At 45.3% G+C, this 18,583-nt stretch overlaps 1 protein-coding gene across 1 annotated transcript in view; it reads right to left on the bottom strand.

Annotated features, from left to right (window-relative positions):
• The window catches only part of FOLH1B (folate hydrolase 1B), a 101,862-nt gene that overhangs the window by 12,279 nt on the left and 71,000 nt on the right, over positions 1-18,583 (bottom strand). The window contains exons 11-14 of the mRNA XM_030200163.1: positions 15,471-15,553; positions 11,869-11,932; positions 10,157-10,224; positions 6,240-6,331 (exon numbers count right to left, since the gene is read on the bottom strand). Coding sequence (XP_030056023.1) covers positions 6,240-6,331; positions 10,157-10,224; positions 11,869-11,932; positions 15,471-15,553 — 307 coding nt within the window. The remainder of the gene's footprint in view (positions 1-6,239; positions 6,332-10,156; positions 10,225-11,868; positions 11,933-15,470; positions 15,554-18,583) is intronic.

Genomic DNA, 18,583 nt, shown 5'->3' with positions numbered 1-18,583 from the left:
GGCACCACCAATGTTCTAAATGAAGCCTCCAGCCGGAAGTGTGAAGAGGGAGAGAGATCCGGTTTCCCCATGAGTGTCTGCCCCGCCTTCACTCTCTCTGTAACACAAACAGTGAAGGAAAACACAGCAAAGCACGAAATCAAATCACTCTCTCTGTAACAGTGAAGGACTCCAAGGGGGGAGGGGAGAGAGGGCAGAAGCCCTCACTATCTCTGTAACACAAACACAGCACAGCAGGAAACAACACTGAAGGACTCGACTCCGAGGGGGGAGGGGACAGAGAGCAGAGGGGACAGACAGCACACTCCCACATGCACACAGAAGAAAACCTTGCTAGCCCCCGTTTCATTTGCATCAGAAACGGGGCTTTTTTACTAGTTGAAAATAATTAGAATTTATGTGCACAACACGCGAAGTATATTCTGTAATGCACAGCACTTAAATTCTAACGCATGCAGCCATAAAGGGGTGTGGTTATGGGCGGGGAAATGGGTGTTTCGTGGGTGTTCCAAAATTTACATGCACTGTTATAGAATATGGCCCTCTGTGCCTAAATCTATACACTGGTATTTACGCCAAGCAAAACGTGGCCTAAATGGATGTGACCAAATTTGGTTGAGTGTAAAGGCGCTCGGCATAGTCCATATACCTCATGGAAATTTACGCCCATTCTATAAAATGTAGGCATACTTTAAAGAACATGCCTAGGTGTATTTTTTTTACTGTGTGGATATTTCAGGTGCCATATATAAAATCTGGCTCAATGTGCTGATGTTGTCGGTAACAGTGCCTTGAAGTGCCTGTTGGCTTCTTCACTGCACTGCTGACTCAGGGTAGTCTCCAGATTTATTCAGCTAACAGTGCTTGGGGATCCCCACCACCTAAGGTAGTTTAAATTTTAATTTTGATGAAGAACAAGGCATGAGTGAGGGAAGAAGCAGGGCTGTAGCTAGATATGTGAGGCAGGTATGGCCAAACAGAGAGCAAGGGAAGCCAGGGGCAGCAAAATTGTGCCCCATCCATTGGCTTCACTTGCTGATATTACTGAAGTGGACAAGGTGGGAGCATGATGGGAGCACTTGGGGGTGTGTTGCACAGGGGCACATTTGCCACTTGGGATGCTCCTGGGAAGGAGAAAGGGAAAGCAAGGAGAGGCAGAGAAAATGGGATGCTTGAAACCGAGTGCTACCCCTCCATGTTAACCGTTGGCCCACTCAAAAATTTATTCCCAGCTACAGTACTGAAACCTGGGTTATTTTTAGGAAATTATTTTCATATACAAATAACAGAGAAGTTGTAATATTTGTCATATCGCCTGCGCTGTTGTGCATACAAAGGCACACAAGCCAGGCAATGAGATTTAGGGGCCCTTTTGCCAAGCGGTGGTAAAAGGTGGCCAACGGTGGCCTCAGTGTGTGGAATTGCCATGCGCCAAGGCCACCTTTTACTGCAGCAGGTAAAAAGGCATTTTCCCAATACAGGCAGTAAATGGCCGTACACTACTTCAAAATTTGGTGCACGGCCATTTACTGTTGGAGCTCTTACCACCTCCTATTTAGGAGTCAATAAAGGCTCCAGTGATAACCTGGTAGTTATCGGGCAACACATTGTCTGATTACTGCTGGGCATGCCTACTCCCTGCCCACCAGTGCTATTTTCTAGAACTGGAAACAGCGCGTGGCAGAACGAGAACTACAGCCGGGCTCATTATGATGGGCCAGCTATATTAAAGATTCAGAATAAGTCTATAGTCTTCAGGTATATTACCAGATTAGTTGTGTAGCAAGGGATTGCTATGTTAGTGTTACTGTCTTTGCGTAATAGGGAGGCTATGAGCTATAATTGGTCAGCGGAGTTAAGGATGTTGTGAAGGAGTATCCATTTGTGATAGACTTCCGATTCATAGTGCTAAGAGTGAGCAAGATAATGGAAATGCTAGGAATGTCATTTTTTGGTTTGGTTGGTGCCTGGTCCTGTCTAGTGGTTGGGTTGTGTGCTCAGTTTTTGTCTTGTGAAGGTAAACATTTTTTTGAATAGGTAGGATTTCAGTATTTTGCAAAATGTAATATAGTTACTTAATTTTCTTAGGTTTCAGGGCAGGGCGTTCCATGATTGGGTAGCGAGGTAGGAGAATCTTGTGTAATGGATCGTTTGTAAGTTACACCTTTTCAGTTTGGGTAGCAGAGTAAAAAGTAGTTTCGAGTGTTCGTCAAGGCATTTTTGAGTGGGAGGTTGATCAATGTGGTCATGTAAGTAGGGGATAGACCCTGGAGGACTGTGAAGACGAGCATGAGGTTATGACTTTCCTCCAAGAAGTTATTCAAACCTTTTTTAAACCCAGCTACAATAATTGCTTTAAGCACATGATCTGGAAATAAGTTCCAGAGCTTAACTATACACTGACTGAAAAAATATTTTCTCCTATTTTTTTTACATATGCTACTACCAGGCTCATTTTCGAAAGAGAAGGACGCCCATCTTTCGACACAAATCGGAAGATGGGCGTCCTTCTCACAGGGTCGCCCAAATCAGCATAATCGAAAGTCGATTTTGGGCATCCCCAACTGCTTTCCGTCACAGGGATGACCAAAGTTCACGGGTATGTGTTGGAGGCGTAGCGAAGGCGGGACTTGGGCGTGCCTAACACATGGGCATCCTCGACCCATAATGGAAAAAAGGGCGTCCCTGACGAGCACTTGGATGACTTTACTTGGTCCTGTTTTTCTCATGACCAAGCAACAAAAAGGTGCCCAAACTGACCAGATGGCCACCGGAGAGAATCAGGGATCACCTACCCTTACTCCCCCAGTGGTCACTAACCCCCTCCCACCCTCAAAAAACATCTTTAAAAATATGTCGTGCCAGCCTCAAATGTCATACTCAGGTCCATCGCAGCAGTAAGCAGGTACCTGGAACAGTTTTAGTGGGTGCAGTGCACTTCAGGCACACGGACCCAGGCCCATTCCCCACTACCTGTTACACTTGTGGTGGTAAATTTGAGCCCTCCAAAACCCACCAGAAACCCACTGTACCCACATCTAGGTGCCCCCTTCACCCATAAGGGCTATGGTAGTGGTGTACAGTTGAGGGTAGTGAGTTTTGGGGGGCTCAGCATACAAGGTAAGGGAGCTATGTACCTGGGAGCAATTTATGAAGTCCACTGCAGTGCCCCGTAGGGTGCCCGGTTGGTGTCCTGGCATGTCAGGGGGACCAGTGCACTACAAATGCTGGCTCCTCCCATGACCAAAGGGCTTGCATTTGGTCGTTTCTGAGATGGGCGTCCTTGGTTTCCATTATTGCTGAAAAGCAGAAACGCCCAAGTCTAGGGACGACCATCTCTAAGGACGACCTAAATGTCAAGATTTGGGCGTCCCTGACCGTATTATCAAAACAAAAGATGGACGTCCATCTTGTTTCGATAATACGGGTTTCCCCGCCCCTTCGCCGGAACATTTTGTGAGGACGTCTTCAGCAAAACTTGGGCGTCCCTTTCGATCATGCCTCTCCACGTAACTTCATGAAGTGTTCCCTAGTCTTTGTACTTTTTGAAAGAATGAACAATCAATTTGTGTTTACCCATTCCACTCCATCCAGGTGTTTATAGATCTCTATCATATCTCCCCTCAGCCATCTCCAAGCTGAAGAGCCCTAACCTCTTTAGCTTTACCTCATAAGAGAGTCATTCCATGCCCTTTATCATTTTGGTCCTCCTTCTCGGTATCTTTTCGAATTCCATTATGTTGTTTTTGAGATGCAGTGACCAGAATTCCATGTAATATTCAAGGTGGGGGTCTCACCATGGAGCAATACAGAAGCGTTATAATGTTTAAAGTTTATTCTCTATTCCTTTCCTAATAAATCATTATATTCTGTTTTCTTTTTTGGCTACTGCTGCACACTGAGGAGATTTTAACAAATTGTCCACGATGACTCCTTTTCTCAGTGGTTGCTGCTAATGTGGAACTTAGCATCATGTAGCTATAACTTGAGTTATTCTTCCTATAATGTGGACAAATTTCATCTGTCATTTGGATGCCCAATCATCCAGCCTCCTGAGGTCCTCCTCCAATTTCACACAGTCTGCATGCAATTTCACAGCTTTGAATAGTTTTGTGTCATCTGCAAATTTGATTTCCTCACTCACCGTTCCCATTTCCAGATCATTTATAAATATGTTTAAAAAAAAACCACTGGTGTTGGAGCTGGAGCAGAGAGAGAAAGAAGGACTAAATTGGGGTTTAGAAATAGGTCATACTGGGATGGAGAGAAGAGGAAACTAGTGGTTCTGAAGGAGTGGAAGAGAAGAGGCTGCTGGGGCTGGAGTGGGGAGAGAGAGAGAGGACTGCTAGGTGATAATAACAAAAGAAAGAACTGTTGGAGATGGGGAAAAGAGAAGATAACTGCAGGGCTCAGGGTTAGAGGGAGGACGCTGTGCCAGACCAGTGGGTAGTTGTGTAATAGGTTGGGGGATTGCACAAGACTGAGGATTTGTCTAGGGCACCCAAAACTTTTGCATTGGTCTTGAATGTGGGCAGTTGTAAAAACACCTTCTTAGTGTTAAAATACAGGATAATCTCTGCATTTTTCCATTTGTTCTCATTATATTACAGGTGAACGCTCATTTTAAATAGATCATTTAGAGGCAAATTAAGACATCCGAGTCGGGATGTCCTCAGTTTCCCCTATATTTTGCAAAAGACTCTGCCAAGCCCAGATCCTTCTGTAAAATATCTAGAAAGATGTTATCAAATACACGGGTATTAGCCAGCATGTCCAATGAGAGCATCAATTTTACTAAACTGTGATCCAAGCAGTTCAAGTAATGTTGATGCAAACAGATAGCTGCGGGTTCCTGGCTGCAGTAGAACAGATAGTAGTTCTCAAGTCAGGCCTGCTCTCTGGTAAAGAAGCTGGTGGCAGGATCAAGTTACTCCCACCTGCTAAGCCCTCCCTCCTGACACCAGCCATTGCACTCCCACCCCTCCGGACTCCCTGGTGTCTAGTGGAGGCCAGGGAAAGTACTTGGATGCTCCTGCCTCATTGACTCTGGGTTCAAAATACTGCCTTTGATCTTCTTGTGGTAGTCATAAAATTATCTACGGTGAGGCCCCGGGATACATGACAGACCTCATCGACCTACCAATCAGAAATACAACCGGATCAACACGAACATATCTAAACCTCCACTACCCAAGCTGCAAAGGACTCAAATACAAATCAACTCATGCACCTCAAATGGGTGGCGGTAAGGGCTCTCCCCTGAAATGGCCATGAGGCAAGTGCTTTACTTACCGCATGGCCATTTCCTGCAGGAGAGACTTCCCTTTTACCCACTGCGGTAAAAGGAGGCCTTGGCGCATGTGAAAAACATGCATTGATGCCAGCGCAGGCCCCCATTTGCTGCAGCTTGGTAAAAGGAGCCCTTAATTAATTAATGCACATAGATTTGATTTATAGGGATATGAATTTGTCAGCATGCATTATGTTTGTTTCGATGACTACAAAATGTTTGTGTGCAAACCACTTGTAATGTATATACTTATGATATAACACAAGTACAACTGATTTGCACACATCCGAAAAATGAACGTGTAGAGAAACACAAAGAAAAGCATGAAAATCACACACACAAAAACAATCTGTTTAAAGTGAAGATTAACAACGTTTTGGCAGTACACACCCCTGTTGATTTATGCATGTTAAAAATCTTTTTTACAATAGGAAAAAGTAGAGGCTGACAAAGGACGAACCACCAACGGAGAGGTAAATCCAACAGTTTGTCCTTTGTCAGCCTCTACTTTTTCCTGTTGTGCTTTTCCACCGTAGAGGATTCTCCTGTTTCGCTTCTTTAAACATCTTTTTTTACCCATGAGTCAAGTTTTACATTAACTAATTGCTGTAACAAAACAGGAAAAGTCCAAAAATCATCCATAAAAATCCAAACAAACAAAAAAAAGTTTTAAAGCAAACAAAAATTGTTTTCATGCATTCTTCTACTATCAGCACTGGAAGTAAGTGGCAGCTTAGGTAGATTTTGAACAGTCTAGAATCCCAAGAGTCTGGGGAGAGTAACTTGTCAGCAAAAACTTGAGCATTACAAATAGAAGTCTGCCTTACTGCAGCCCGTTCCCTGACAAAACCCCTTATTACTTGACTACAACCCATCATTAGTCTTAACCTTGTATGTATACTATTATTATTCAGTGTATGGCTCATGCCGTCAGTCAGTTATGCTTTACCTGGGAGCGTCTCTATATTCTGTCCAGTTGCTTTTTTGGTGCCAACTTTCATACAGAGATTTTCCTTCAAAATTCTCATCAGGACTAGGTATCTACATGAACATTGAAAAGGAAATATCTTTCATTCTTATTATGTAATAAAATATTCAGGGGCCCTTTTACTAAGGAATGCCGAAAAATGGCCTGCTCTGGTGTAGGCGCCTGTATTGGACACGCACAGGTCCATTTTTCAGCATGCCTGCAAAAAAGGCCTTTTTTTGGGGGGGGGCCAAAAATGGATGCGCAGAAAATAAAAATTGGCGCGTGTCCATTTTGGGCCCGAGACCTTATCACCACCCATTGACTTAGCGGTAAGGTCTCACTTGTTAACCAGGCGGTAATTGTCAGTGCATGTACACTGCCGATTACCTCCCGGTTAGTGCCACGTGGTAGAAAATAGAAATGATTTTCTACCGCGTGTTTTGCACGTGCATCAAAATTAGAATTACCGCCTGGGTGGTAGTTCTAATTTGATGCACATTGTACGCACATAGGCTCCTATGAGCCTTAGTGAAAGGGCGCCTCAGTTTGAAATTAGTTTCAGACATTATCTACTTTGGTCATGCTGCCCTTGATTCAGCAATTCAAGTGACTCCATTAAGGCATCCATCACTCAGATGTGTCTTAGATTTTGTTCAATTTAAAAATAATAAAACCTTAATAGATCAGGCAGTAACAGGGGCAGAGGCATGGAATAATTCATACCCATCTGTTCAAGCAATTAAACACAATTGGGTCAATCTTCAAAGCGATTTAATTGGGTGACAGAGGCTCCTGTCCACTTAAATCATTTGGAGTTGGCTAACAACTGATATTCAATGGCACTTAACCGGCCATTTTGGAACTGGGCCGCACAAAGGTATTATGAGAGAGTTGGGGAGCAACCAGCAGATATGTGGGTGCCAACAATATTCAGTGCTGGTGCGTGTATGAATAAGCAGGCATACAGGACCTCACAAAAAGCAATCCTAACTATGCACACCTAGGTATGCGGGTGCCGGAACTGAATATCGGCTGGCACCTGCATAACTTCAGGGTGTTGAACTAAACCCCAGGGCCGCCGAGAGACTGGGCTGGGCCCGGGGCAAGGCCACCCCTGGGGCCCCGCTCCCCCCCTCCCGCCGCCACCCCCCTGAGGTTGTCGTCATTGTCGCCGCCCCCCTCCACCCGCCCCCCTCCGTCCACCACCAGGCCGGGCCCCCCTGAATTCAAATCATAGCGCCTCACCTCGACCTCACTCCGTGTGAAAGAAGCACAGCAGCATCAGTCTGCAGATTGCTTCCCTTTGGGCCTTTCCTCCCTGTGTCCCGCCCTCGCGCAAGTTACGTCAGACGAGGGTGGGACACAGGGAGGGAAGGCCTCAAGGGACGCGACCTGCAGACTGCCGCTGCTGTGCTTCTTTCACACGGAGCGAGCGAGGTCAAGGTGAGGCGCTATGATTTGAATTCAGGGGGGCCCAGCCCGGTGGTGGACGGAGGGGGGCAGGTGGAGCGGACTGCGGCACCGGGCCCCCCTGAATTCCCCCCTGCCCCCCCTCTCGGTGGCCCTGCTAATCCCCCCCCCCCCCCCCAGGATACCCTGGGCCTACCTATCTCTGGTAGTCTAGTGGAGAACAAGTAGCTGTGATGCCCACTCACTCCTGCCTGTCATGGCTGTCCCTACAAGTTGGCTGCCTCGATCGCTAGTAGCAGTCTTGTGTTAGTTCAATAGTATCATGAGCTGCTGTTAAGAGACTGCAGCAGCTATTTTGAAAGGGCAACTATGACGGTGAGGAGTGAGTGGACATCACTCCTGTCCACAGTCTGCTAGACCACCAGGGACTGAGCAGTTAGGCACAGGGGTATCCTGTGTGTGTGTGTGGGGGGGGGGGGGGGATGCAAGTATGTTGATGTTTTGGAGGGGTGGAAGGGATGGAGGGAGGGTTGAAACTTGGCCAATACTCTTGGGTGGGTCCCAGCCGATATTCAGCTGGAACTCGCTTACCCCCAGATATAGCGTGTCTAGAGATCATGCTGAAATCAGCACAGATTCTATACCAATGTGCGTAGCTTAACAAGCTAATGAGCACTGATAACAGCACTTAACAAGCAATAATGAGCATTAATTGGCATTGATTAGAATTTAGGCACACAACTCGCTAAGTGTATTCTGTAGCAATGTGCGCTAAACCTCTAATGTGCGCAAGCAAAAAGGGGCAGGGAAATGGGCATTTCGTCGGCACTCTGAAATTTACATGCCTAGTTATAGAATATGGCCCAGTGTGCCTAAATCTACGTGCTGTGATGTATGCCACATTTAGATTTAGGTACTGAAGTATCAACTAAGTGTATTCTATAATCGGTGCCTAAATAGAATACGGTTAGTCGGCACTGATTTCAGTGCTGATTTTTTAGGCACCATATATAGAATCTCTCACTTATCTGCTTATTTTTGAAGGAGAAGGGCGCCCATCTTCCGACACAAATCGGGAGATGGGCGTCCTTCTCCTAAGGCTGCCCAAATCGGCATAATCGAAAGTCGATTTTGGGCGCCCTCAACTGCTTTCTGTCGCAGGGATGACCAAAGTTCAAGGGGGCGTGTCGGCAGTGTACCAAAGGCAGGACGGGGGTGTGGTTAAGAGATGGGCGTCCTTGGCCGATAATGGAAAAAAGAAGGGCGTCCCTGAAGAACACTTGGCCGATTTTAATTGGTCCATTTGTTTTCACGACCAAGCCTCAAAAAGGTACCCGAACTAACCAGGTGACCACTGGAGGGAATTGCGGATCACCTCCCCTGACTCCCCCAGAGGTCACTAACCCCCTCCCACCGTCAAAAAAACAACTTTAAAAACTTTTTTTGCCAGCCTCTATGCCAGCCTCAAATGCCATACTCAGGTCCATCGCAGCAGTGTACAGGTACCTGGAGCAGTTGTAGTGGGTGCAGTGTACTTCAGGTAGGCGGACCCAGGCCCATCCCCCCCTACCTGTTACACTTGTGGTGGTAAATGTGAGCCCTCCAAAACCCACCACAAACCCACTGTGCCCACATCTAGATGCCCCCCTTCATCCCTAAGGGCTATGGTAGTGGTGTACAGTTGTGGGGAGTGGGTTTTGGGGGGGCTCAGCACACAAGGTGAGCTATGCACCTGGGAGCCCTGGCATGTGAGGGGGGACCAATGCACTACGAATGCTGGCTCCTCCCATGACCAAAGGACTTGGATTTGGTCGTTTTTGAGATGGGCGTCCTCGGTTTCCATTATCGGTGAAAACTGAGGTCGCCCATCTCTAAGGTCGGCGATCTCAACATTTAGGTCGACCTAAATGTTGAGATTTGGACGTCCTCGACTGTATTATCGAAATGAAAGATGGACGCCCATCTTGTTTCGATAATACGGGATGCCCCGCCTCTTCGCCGGAACGTCCTTAGAGTTGGGCGCCCTTAAAGATGGGCCCAGTTCGATTATGCCCCACTTAGTGTCTTATATGTGTCATAGATGAATATCAGCCAGGACACATATAAGCTCCAGTGGCACATACTGAATTATCCCCTGACATTCAATACCAGTGCCCAGATATGGCTCAGCATTGACTATCCAGGGCTAATTCTGCCCACCACAGGTGGAATACTGACCAGAATGTCTCCTTTTGTTGTTGATTTTGTAGGGAATATAATCATACTGTCAAGAGGACATAGCTCCTTGTTTACAAAAGCAAGATACTATAAATAGATTGTAAATTCATACAACAACCATGATTAAAATGGTGAGGTAAGTAGCAGGGATGCAAGATTATTGTGCGATGATTGGACTGACTGATCGGTGATGTCAATGCAGACACTTATTTAGCACTGTTAAAGCATCAGAACTACTACTAGATAAAAATAATTTACAAAATATTTACCTCTTTGGTCAGGTTATATACCAGTGAATACATCAGTGGTGTACAGTCAACTCTGAGGGTATAGTTTCCTGAAAGAAATAGACTTCAACATTTAGAAAATCAACACAGACCACAATATAAAAGACAAAAATCTTTCCTAACAAAAATCAGTCAGTCATTCATTTGCTTCCCATTGTCCTCACTTTAATTTTATCTATACTGTGAAAGTTTCTAGCTGAAAATTTACAATGGAAACAAACCACTGTGAGGACTTTAAAACTCCAATCACTTTCCAGGCTTGATTCCAAGAAAACATAAGTAAAATTTAGTATTAATTTTAACCTGTAGGAACTTTTTTGAAATTGGATAATTCATTGAAATTTAAATTAAAAAAAAAAAGATAACTATTGTAATGATCTTATGGTACAACTCAATATCGTTTATTCATTTACTAGTAAGTCAGAACGAACGGTTTACAATATAATATAACATAACATTAAAATACTATAAAACATACTCTGAAATCCATTTATGATAGGAAAGCACAGCAAACCAGACAGTCAATTAAACAATTCATACGAATTACTTAAACTATAATCATAATCATAAAAACGTTTAATAAAATCTAAAATGAAATAAAAAGGGGGTTAGTAATAAAGGTACAGTAAAAGTAAAATTGATGATAGCCCAGTACCACAGGCTACTGACTCCCATGGTAAAGGAATAATACAGCTTGTGAGTCACCTTGCAAACAGTGCTATTCTACCGACCCAGGAGCATTGGGCCACAAAACTGTGGCCGGATGCTCCCAAGTTGTATCTTAAAGGGGCTTCCATAGAGAATGGAAGATGCCCTCTGAGTGCCCTCCCAGTCACACATCCCCATTCGAAAAGACACCCCACATCTGTTATAACCCCTCCCAAAGCAGACTCCATATAAATATCCCCCCAGTGGAAGCCCCCCCCCCCAGTTCAAGGCCCCCTTTGGGCTTGCCACCATTCTGAAGGAACCCCCTAGAAGTAATTCCATAGGTGACCAACATAGCCAAGGACCCCCTGCCACCTGGACTCAAAAGAAGTGAGATGCAAAGAGAGGTGCCAAGAGCCAAGCAATACCCCCAGTACATCATATATTAATCACAGGGGGTAGAAGGAAGGCCAGAGGACTGTCATGCCTCCTCCCCTCCAAAAGCAACCTTTAAATGCACTTGGGAGGAAAAAAGAGTAACACTGTTGACCAAGAAGAATGTTAGAATTTCAGCCCCATTTTCAATCAACACAAAGCACCTGAATGTGGAATGCTGTGTCCAGTTCTGGAGGCTAATAGGGGAAGAGACATAGAAAGAGGGGAGAGATCTACTATCATAAACCTTGGGGAGATAGCTAAAGGAAAGATGTTAAATCCTAGATAGCCTTATTTTCCCTCCTCAGAAGTTTGCTGTCTTTTCTCATAGTTTGAGGAAACATATTTATGTTTTTTAGTATATGCCTTGTAGCGCTATAGAAATGCTAAATAGTAGTAGTAGTAGTAGTTTAGGATTTTGTTTTATGTTTTATTCATAATGATGTACAAAATCAGCTCTGAAAAAGGAGTAGAAGCCCACTGTTGTAAGTACTGAAAGTGGAATAAACTGGCTTGTTTAAATACCTGGTATCAATATTACTGTAGATATGGAGACCCTCATTGGAAACTGCTGAACCATATTTAAAAATTATAAAAAATGAGACATTTACCTTCTACAGAAGAGTCTGCATTGATATAAGCCACCCCGCGTGCCTGGAGTATTTTGACATTCTCCTAAAATAAAGCATGATAGCCAGTGAAAGGAAATAATGAAGGTTCAAATTAGAGCATTCAAAATGATATCTTCTTTATATTCCCATGAGGACACCATCATTCTTTTTGATCATTATTAAATTTTGGGGTTTTGCCAGGTTCTTCGGGCCTGGATTGGCCGCTGTCGGAGACAGAGTGCTGGGCTTGATGGACCTTTGGTCTTTTCCCAGAGTGGCGGTGCTTATGTACTTATGTAATCATGGGTATAATGCAGTTATAAATTACTACAATAACCATGCTTGGAAAATGTCCAAGGACGGCATCAAAGTTCCATACAGCCAAAAAGAAAGCCTAACTGTATACCATAATAGTGAGAAAGTAACTTTCTTTTCCTTGAGTACCAACTCTCTTAAAATGATACAAAATAGTTGAAGCCTATCATGACCTCCATTCTTCTATCCTGTCACTCGGACATCCATTTTAGGTCCATAATTTTAGCGTTTATCATGGCTATAACATCTGTAAATCTTCCTTTTATTACCCATATTGTATTACTCATATTAGCTACTTTCTTGTTGAGATCTCTCTTTATGCCTTTGCAGTTTGTATATGAATTGCCACAATTATATTTTCATCTCATTTCATTTATTCCACTTGATTACACACCTTAATGTAAGTTCATTCTAAGTATGGTAAAATAAAATAAAACAAAACACAAATACAGTAAAAACCTAAAACATAACAGAAATAGAATACAATAGGAAACCAACAAAATCATAGGAGAACAACATCTTCACACCCCACACTCACAATTACCAAAAATCACAGGCTCAACACTAATAAACTTGTTTGTCAGATTTTAAGTTAAACTCCAAATAGACGCCTACATTTTATACAAATGTATTCACCTAAAAAAGGAACACCCGTTTTAGTTTCTAGAACTTCAGCTCTTCAAGAGAACCAGGCACATTCGGATTTGTTAGGGTTTAGTCTACCCCCCCCCCCCCATGTTAACTAAGCTGCGCAAAGGGGCTGCGGTGTTCACTTTGAATGGGCTCTGTTGGCATTGCCACATGGCAGTCACTAGTACAGCTTAGTAAACAGGGGAGTAAGATTATTATTAATAATCAATTTGTCTAACTTTTCTATCCACACATTAACACCTTGAAATGGCACACTGTGGGACACGCTCAGGTGTCCTTTGATAAGAACCAAACAGGGGCGTAGCTACGGGGTGCCACGGGGGCCTGGGCCCCCGCAAATGTCATCCGGGCCCCAGATTTGGCTGGCGGGGGTCCCCAACCCCCACCAGCTGAAGCCTTCTTCAGCGCCGGTCTCTGGCACAGCCACGTTCTCTGCCTGCCCCCTGCTCTTCTTTCTTCTTGTTCCTCCTGTGCATGCTGACGCTGAGCATCAGCGTGCACAGGAAGAGCAAGAAGAAAAAAGAGCAGGGGGCAGGTAGCGAACGCGGCTGCACCGGAGACCGAAGCTGAAGAAGGCTTCGGCTACCAGGGGTTGGGGACCCCCGCCAGCAAAGGTATTTGTTTGTGAGGGAGTGAGGTGAGGCGGTGGGTGGGTGGGCGAGGAGGCGAGGTGAGGCGGTGGGGAGGCGAGGGGGGGTGGCGGGGTGGCACTCAAAATGTGCCCCCAACCTCGGGCTCTGCCCCCCTCCCACCGTGAGGTCTGGCTATGCCCCTGGTACCAAATGTGTGTGTGTTAACTGCGTGCTAAAAAAATATTTTGCATTTTTGAGGGGGCGTGTCTGGGGGGGGCGGAGAGTGGGCATTTCCGTGCTAATCAGTTAGGGGTCATTTTACAAAGGCGAGGTAGCATTTTTAGCACACAGTAATCATTAGAGTGCACTAGATGCCCATAGGAATATATGGGCATCTCTAGTGTTTAGTGCATGCTTATTTTTAGCGTGCGCTAAAAACACTAGTGCACCTTAGTAAAAGGACCCCTTAATGCAGCTTAGTCCAGGTATAGCGCATGAGCCCTTATTGCCTACAAAATGGATATTTTTTAATGGCCGCATGCTAATGGCAACATTACTGCATGGCCATTAATAGAGAAAATGGAAAAAGGCCATTTTTACTGTTCAGTAAGAGTGGCCTAAGCATGTGGGAAAAACCCATGCAAGGATGCACAAAGGCCACTTTTTAGTGAAGGTTATTGAAAGGACCTCTAAGTAAATTCCAGATAGTGAGAGTTACACAATAAAGGCTAACTTCTGATATTCAGCCAGTGGCGATCAGAGTGTTTTTAAACACATCATCGCCAGCTAAATTATTCCCCAATATTCAGTGCCGGGCTCTGTTTGGGCACCAGCACTGAATATTGGGGGATAATTTGGGGCGGGCAGGCTGCCGGAACTTATGCGGGCTTGGCTGATATTCAGCTGGAGCTGCATAAGAGTTATGCAGCCCCAGCTGAATATCAGGCCGGGGCCCGCATAACTTTTGCTTTTTGTAAAAAAAAAAAGCCCCTGTGCCCCCTCCTGCCACCCTGACAATGGTCCTTTTCCCTTCCCCTGCCCATGGCAAGAACCCCTCCTGGAGGGCCCCCTATCCTCCCAGCTATCCAGGTAGGCCCTCCAACCCCCCGGGCCTGGTGGTCTGTGGTGGTCATTGGGGGCAGGAGCGCAGGCCTCTCGCTCTTGCCTCTTTAGGCCACTGAAGGAAAATGGCTTACTACTACTACTACTTAACATTTCTAGAGCGCTACTAGGGTTACGCAGCGCTGTACAATTTAACAAAGAGAGACAGTCCCTGCTCAAAGAGCTTACAATCTAATAGACAAGTGAACGGTCGGTCCGATAGGGGCAGTCAAATTGGGGCAGTCTGGATTCACTGAACGGTAAGGGTTAGGTGCCGAAGGCAGCATTGAAGAGGTGGGCTTTAAGCAAAGACTTGAAGACGGGCAGGGAGGGGGCTTGGCGTAAGGGTTCAGGAAGGTTGTTCCAAGCATAGGGTGAGGCGAGGCAGAATGAGCGGAGCCTGGAGTTGGCGGTGGTGGAGAAGGGTACGCGACCTCTAGCGGCAGTTGACGTACTACATAGTACTACCCAGTACCGGGAGCATCCACAAGAGGCTGTGGCAGACATTTTCCTTCAGCAGCTGCAATGGACAGTCACAAGGAGCCTGTGCTCCTGCCCCCAACAACCACCACGAACCACCAGGTTTTGTTTTGTGTTTTATCATTATTTTTGCCTGTTCCTTTTTGAGTTTCATCAGCAAACCTAAGCCACTTGGAGACACTGAGTATTGTAATGGAATGAGTGTGATGGCACCAAAAGCAACCCATTCCTACCCATTTCCTTTTCATATCTTCAGAAACGTATTTTGGTTGTAACCGTCTGAAGGCATTTAAAACTAATGAGACATTCCAAAATTCTTCATTAGCTGAATAAAATTAATCTCTGCTGTAGGTATGACATAGCTCAGGAAAATATACACTGAAATATAGACACAAATTTTTAAAAAAATGAAATAAATATGATTTTCTGAAGCAGGACCTAGTGGGAGTGAAGGTAGTAAAGATACTTGCATTATTGACTTACTTCAGCCCACTCAGTAGAACCCAAGAGCCCAAATTCTTCAGCATCCCAGCTTGCAAATATCATAGTCCTTCTGGGTCTCCATCCTACAGCCATCAATAACAGCACAAAGACAGATCCATAAGTATTAAATCTATTTTACTGCAGAAAGATATTAAAGCATGTGATAAACACATACTTTGATGAAAAGATCATGAAAACCAAGAAAGCAATATTTCTGCATGGTTGACTCCAAGTCCTCAAGAGAAAAGTGCTTTTGGCCATGCTCAATAGTTTTCAAGGGAGTATAGCATTTTAAAACAGAAACATATTTGTTTCCTAATAGCTGACCTTTGACAGGTGCTAAAAATTGTTATTCTTGTTAGAGAGGTGACGAGATATTCAAAAGCTGAAATACCTAACCAGTTTACCTTTTACAAATTTAGATGGGTAGATGGAATTTACTATATAATTTGTACCTCAACGTTCTATGGCTGGCTGGCTGGGTTCGTAACATCCTGACATCAGCAAGCCTCCAGCGTTCCCTTCCCTCTCACTGTCCTGCCCTCACGTAAAGACGAAATGGCATCAGAGGAGGGCGGAACAGTGAGAGGGAAAGGAACACTGGAGGCGAGCTGACGACAGGATGTTATGAATGCAAGCAAGTGAAGGCAACGGAACGATGGAGGGGAGGGGACTCAAGCCCAACCTGCCTGCAGGGAACGCTGGATGGGAGGGGAGGGAAGGGCAGAGGAGAATCGCGGGACACAGATGGGAGGGCAGGGCACAGGACAATTGCAGGACATGGAGGGGAGGACAGAATCGAGGGACATCGAGGGGAGGGGATGGCAAGGCAGAGGAGAATCGATGGACATGAAGGGAATGGGAGGCGAGGGGAAAATCGCGGGACACAGAGGGGAGAGTTGTGGGACATGGATGGGAGGGTAGGGCACAGGACAATCGCTGGACATGGAGGGGAGGACAGAATCGCGGGACATCGAGGGGAGGGGAGGGCAGGGCAGAGGAGAATCACTGGACATGGAGGGGAGGTCAGAATCGTGGGACCTGGAGGTGACGGCAGGGCAGAGGAGAATCGCTGCACATGAAGGGGAGGTCAGAATTGCAGAACACAGAGGGGATGGGAGGGGTGAGAGGCGCTGTGATTTCAATGCAGGGGGCCCGGCCCAGTGGAAGACGGTAGACAACGGAGGGCGGGTGGGACTATGGCACCGGGCTCCCCTTGGAGGCCCGGGCCCGGGGAATTTTGTCCCCCCTGCCCTCCCTCTTGGCAGCCATGGCTGTAGTGTAGGTGGGAATCAAACACTAAATAGAACATTTTTACAGCTAAGTTATACCTGAATTGGCTTTATTTTAAACACTAATATTTCATCAAAATTTCATTTGTTTGAAAATTTATTTATTCATTAGGATTTATTCATCACCTTTTTGAAGGAATTCACTCAAGGTGGTGTACAGCAAGAATAAGTCAAATATAAGCAATAGACAATTACAGCAGTAAAAATATTCAAATGACAAAACAAAGTATGATACAGTATGCTACATTACAATATCAACACAATACACAAGAAAACATTTTATTAGACAGCATAGGGTGTAAGCAAAGATGGAACATATAGATAGATAAGATAGAGTAAAAGGAGTTAGAAAATAAGGGACTAATTTAAAGAAAGTTGCACACAAGGTCAGAAAGGTGCTTGAATATTATCTTAGCTAGGGTAGGAGTGGACAAACATGTCCTTCTAAACTAGCAAGTTAGTTACTTCTTCTACTAGACGCCTGGGTGAAGAACCAAGCTTTCACCTGATTCCTGAAGTAGAGATAGTCTTGTGTTAAGCAAAGCCTTTCGGATAGAACATTCCAGAGTGTGGGAGCTACTCCAGAGAAGGTTCGCTGGCGGGTATCACATTGTGTGATTTCTTTTGGAGAAGGTGTGGTTAGGGATACTCCTTGGGAGGACCTTTGTGACCATGGAGGTGTGTAGAGGGAGATCCTGTTCTTCAAGTACTCTGGGACACTTCCTTTGAGTGCCTTGAAAGTCAGAGTTGTAAATTTAGCCCTGTATTGCACTGGTAGCCAGTGACGTTTTTGCAAAAATGGTGTGATGTGGTCACATTGTCGCTTAAAACCTTCTGTTAGTCTTGCTGCAGCATTTTGAATCAGTTGGAGCTGGGGCAGACCCTTTGTAGTCAGACCAGTGCAAATTGCATTATAGTAATCCAATCTTGATGTTATTATGGTATGTACAACCGTGACAAGACTTGACTTTTCAACGTAAGGAGAGAGGCAGTGTAGCTGTCACAAGTAATAGAAGTAGCTCTTGAAGGTTACTTGGATTTGCGGGATCAGCATAATGAAATGACAAAAGACTTTTGTTGTGTTTTTCATTTCATTTTCAAACAAATGCACATACGTAATGCATACTCAGCATTCTCTCCATAGACAAAATATTGAAAAAATCCTTTAGAAAATCAGGCCTGATATAGCCCAGACCCTAATGGGGTCTTCACATTCTGAAGCCCTTTTACTAAACTGCCTAACACAGATTAAAATGGCGTCCTGCAGAATACGATCAGGCATCCTGCAGTAAGTGATAGTACGCACTATTCCACAAGCTAAAATGTTTCTATGTTTTGGAAGGGGCATGTCAGGGAGGACCATTCATGCGTTAATCAATGTCGCTGGGGGGGGGGATTCGGGTTGGGGTTCTGCGGGGGTGGGGGCTGCTGCATTGGGGGGAGGAATTGGGGGACCTGCTAGCATGCAAATGCATGCTGGACAGGTCTCACCATTCCTCCCCAATGGTCTGCAAACCCTAACGCCAGCTCTGAGCTGGCATAGGGTTTCCCGCAGACAGAGTGCCAATGATTGGCACGCTGCAAGTTGATCATTGGGGAGGAATACATTTAGCATGCATTTGCAGGCTACTTGCGCTAATAGCCCTGTTTTGCATGCGCTCGGGGACTCTGATCATGGGGCGGCAGCAAACGCAGGTGCTAGTATGGCGTTAACAGCTTCTGGCGCCTGCGTTTGCTTCTGATCATTGGCCCATAAGTGAATAGTGCAGGATTAACCATGTGATACCTTACCTCCTATAAATTAGGTGGCAGTAAGTGCTC

The sequence above is a fragment of the Microcaecilia unicolor genome, chromosome 4 (assembly GCF_901765095.1).
Source record: "Microcaecilia unicolor chromosome 4, aMicUni1.1, whole genome shotgun sequence".
Lineage (NCBI taxonomy): Eukaryota > Metazoa > Chordata > Amphibia > Gymnophiona > Siphonopidae > Microcaecilia > Microcaecilia unicolor.
The sequence above is the reverse complement of the archived record's forward strand: the minus strand, read 5'-3'. Positions and strand labels throughout refer to the sequence as shown.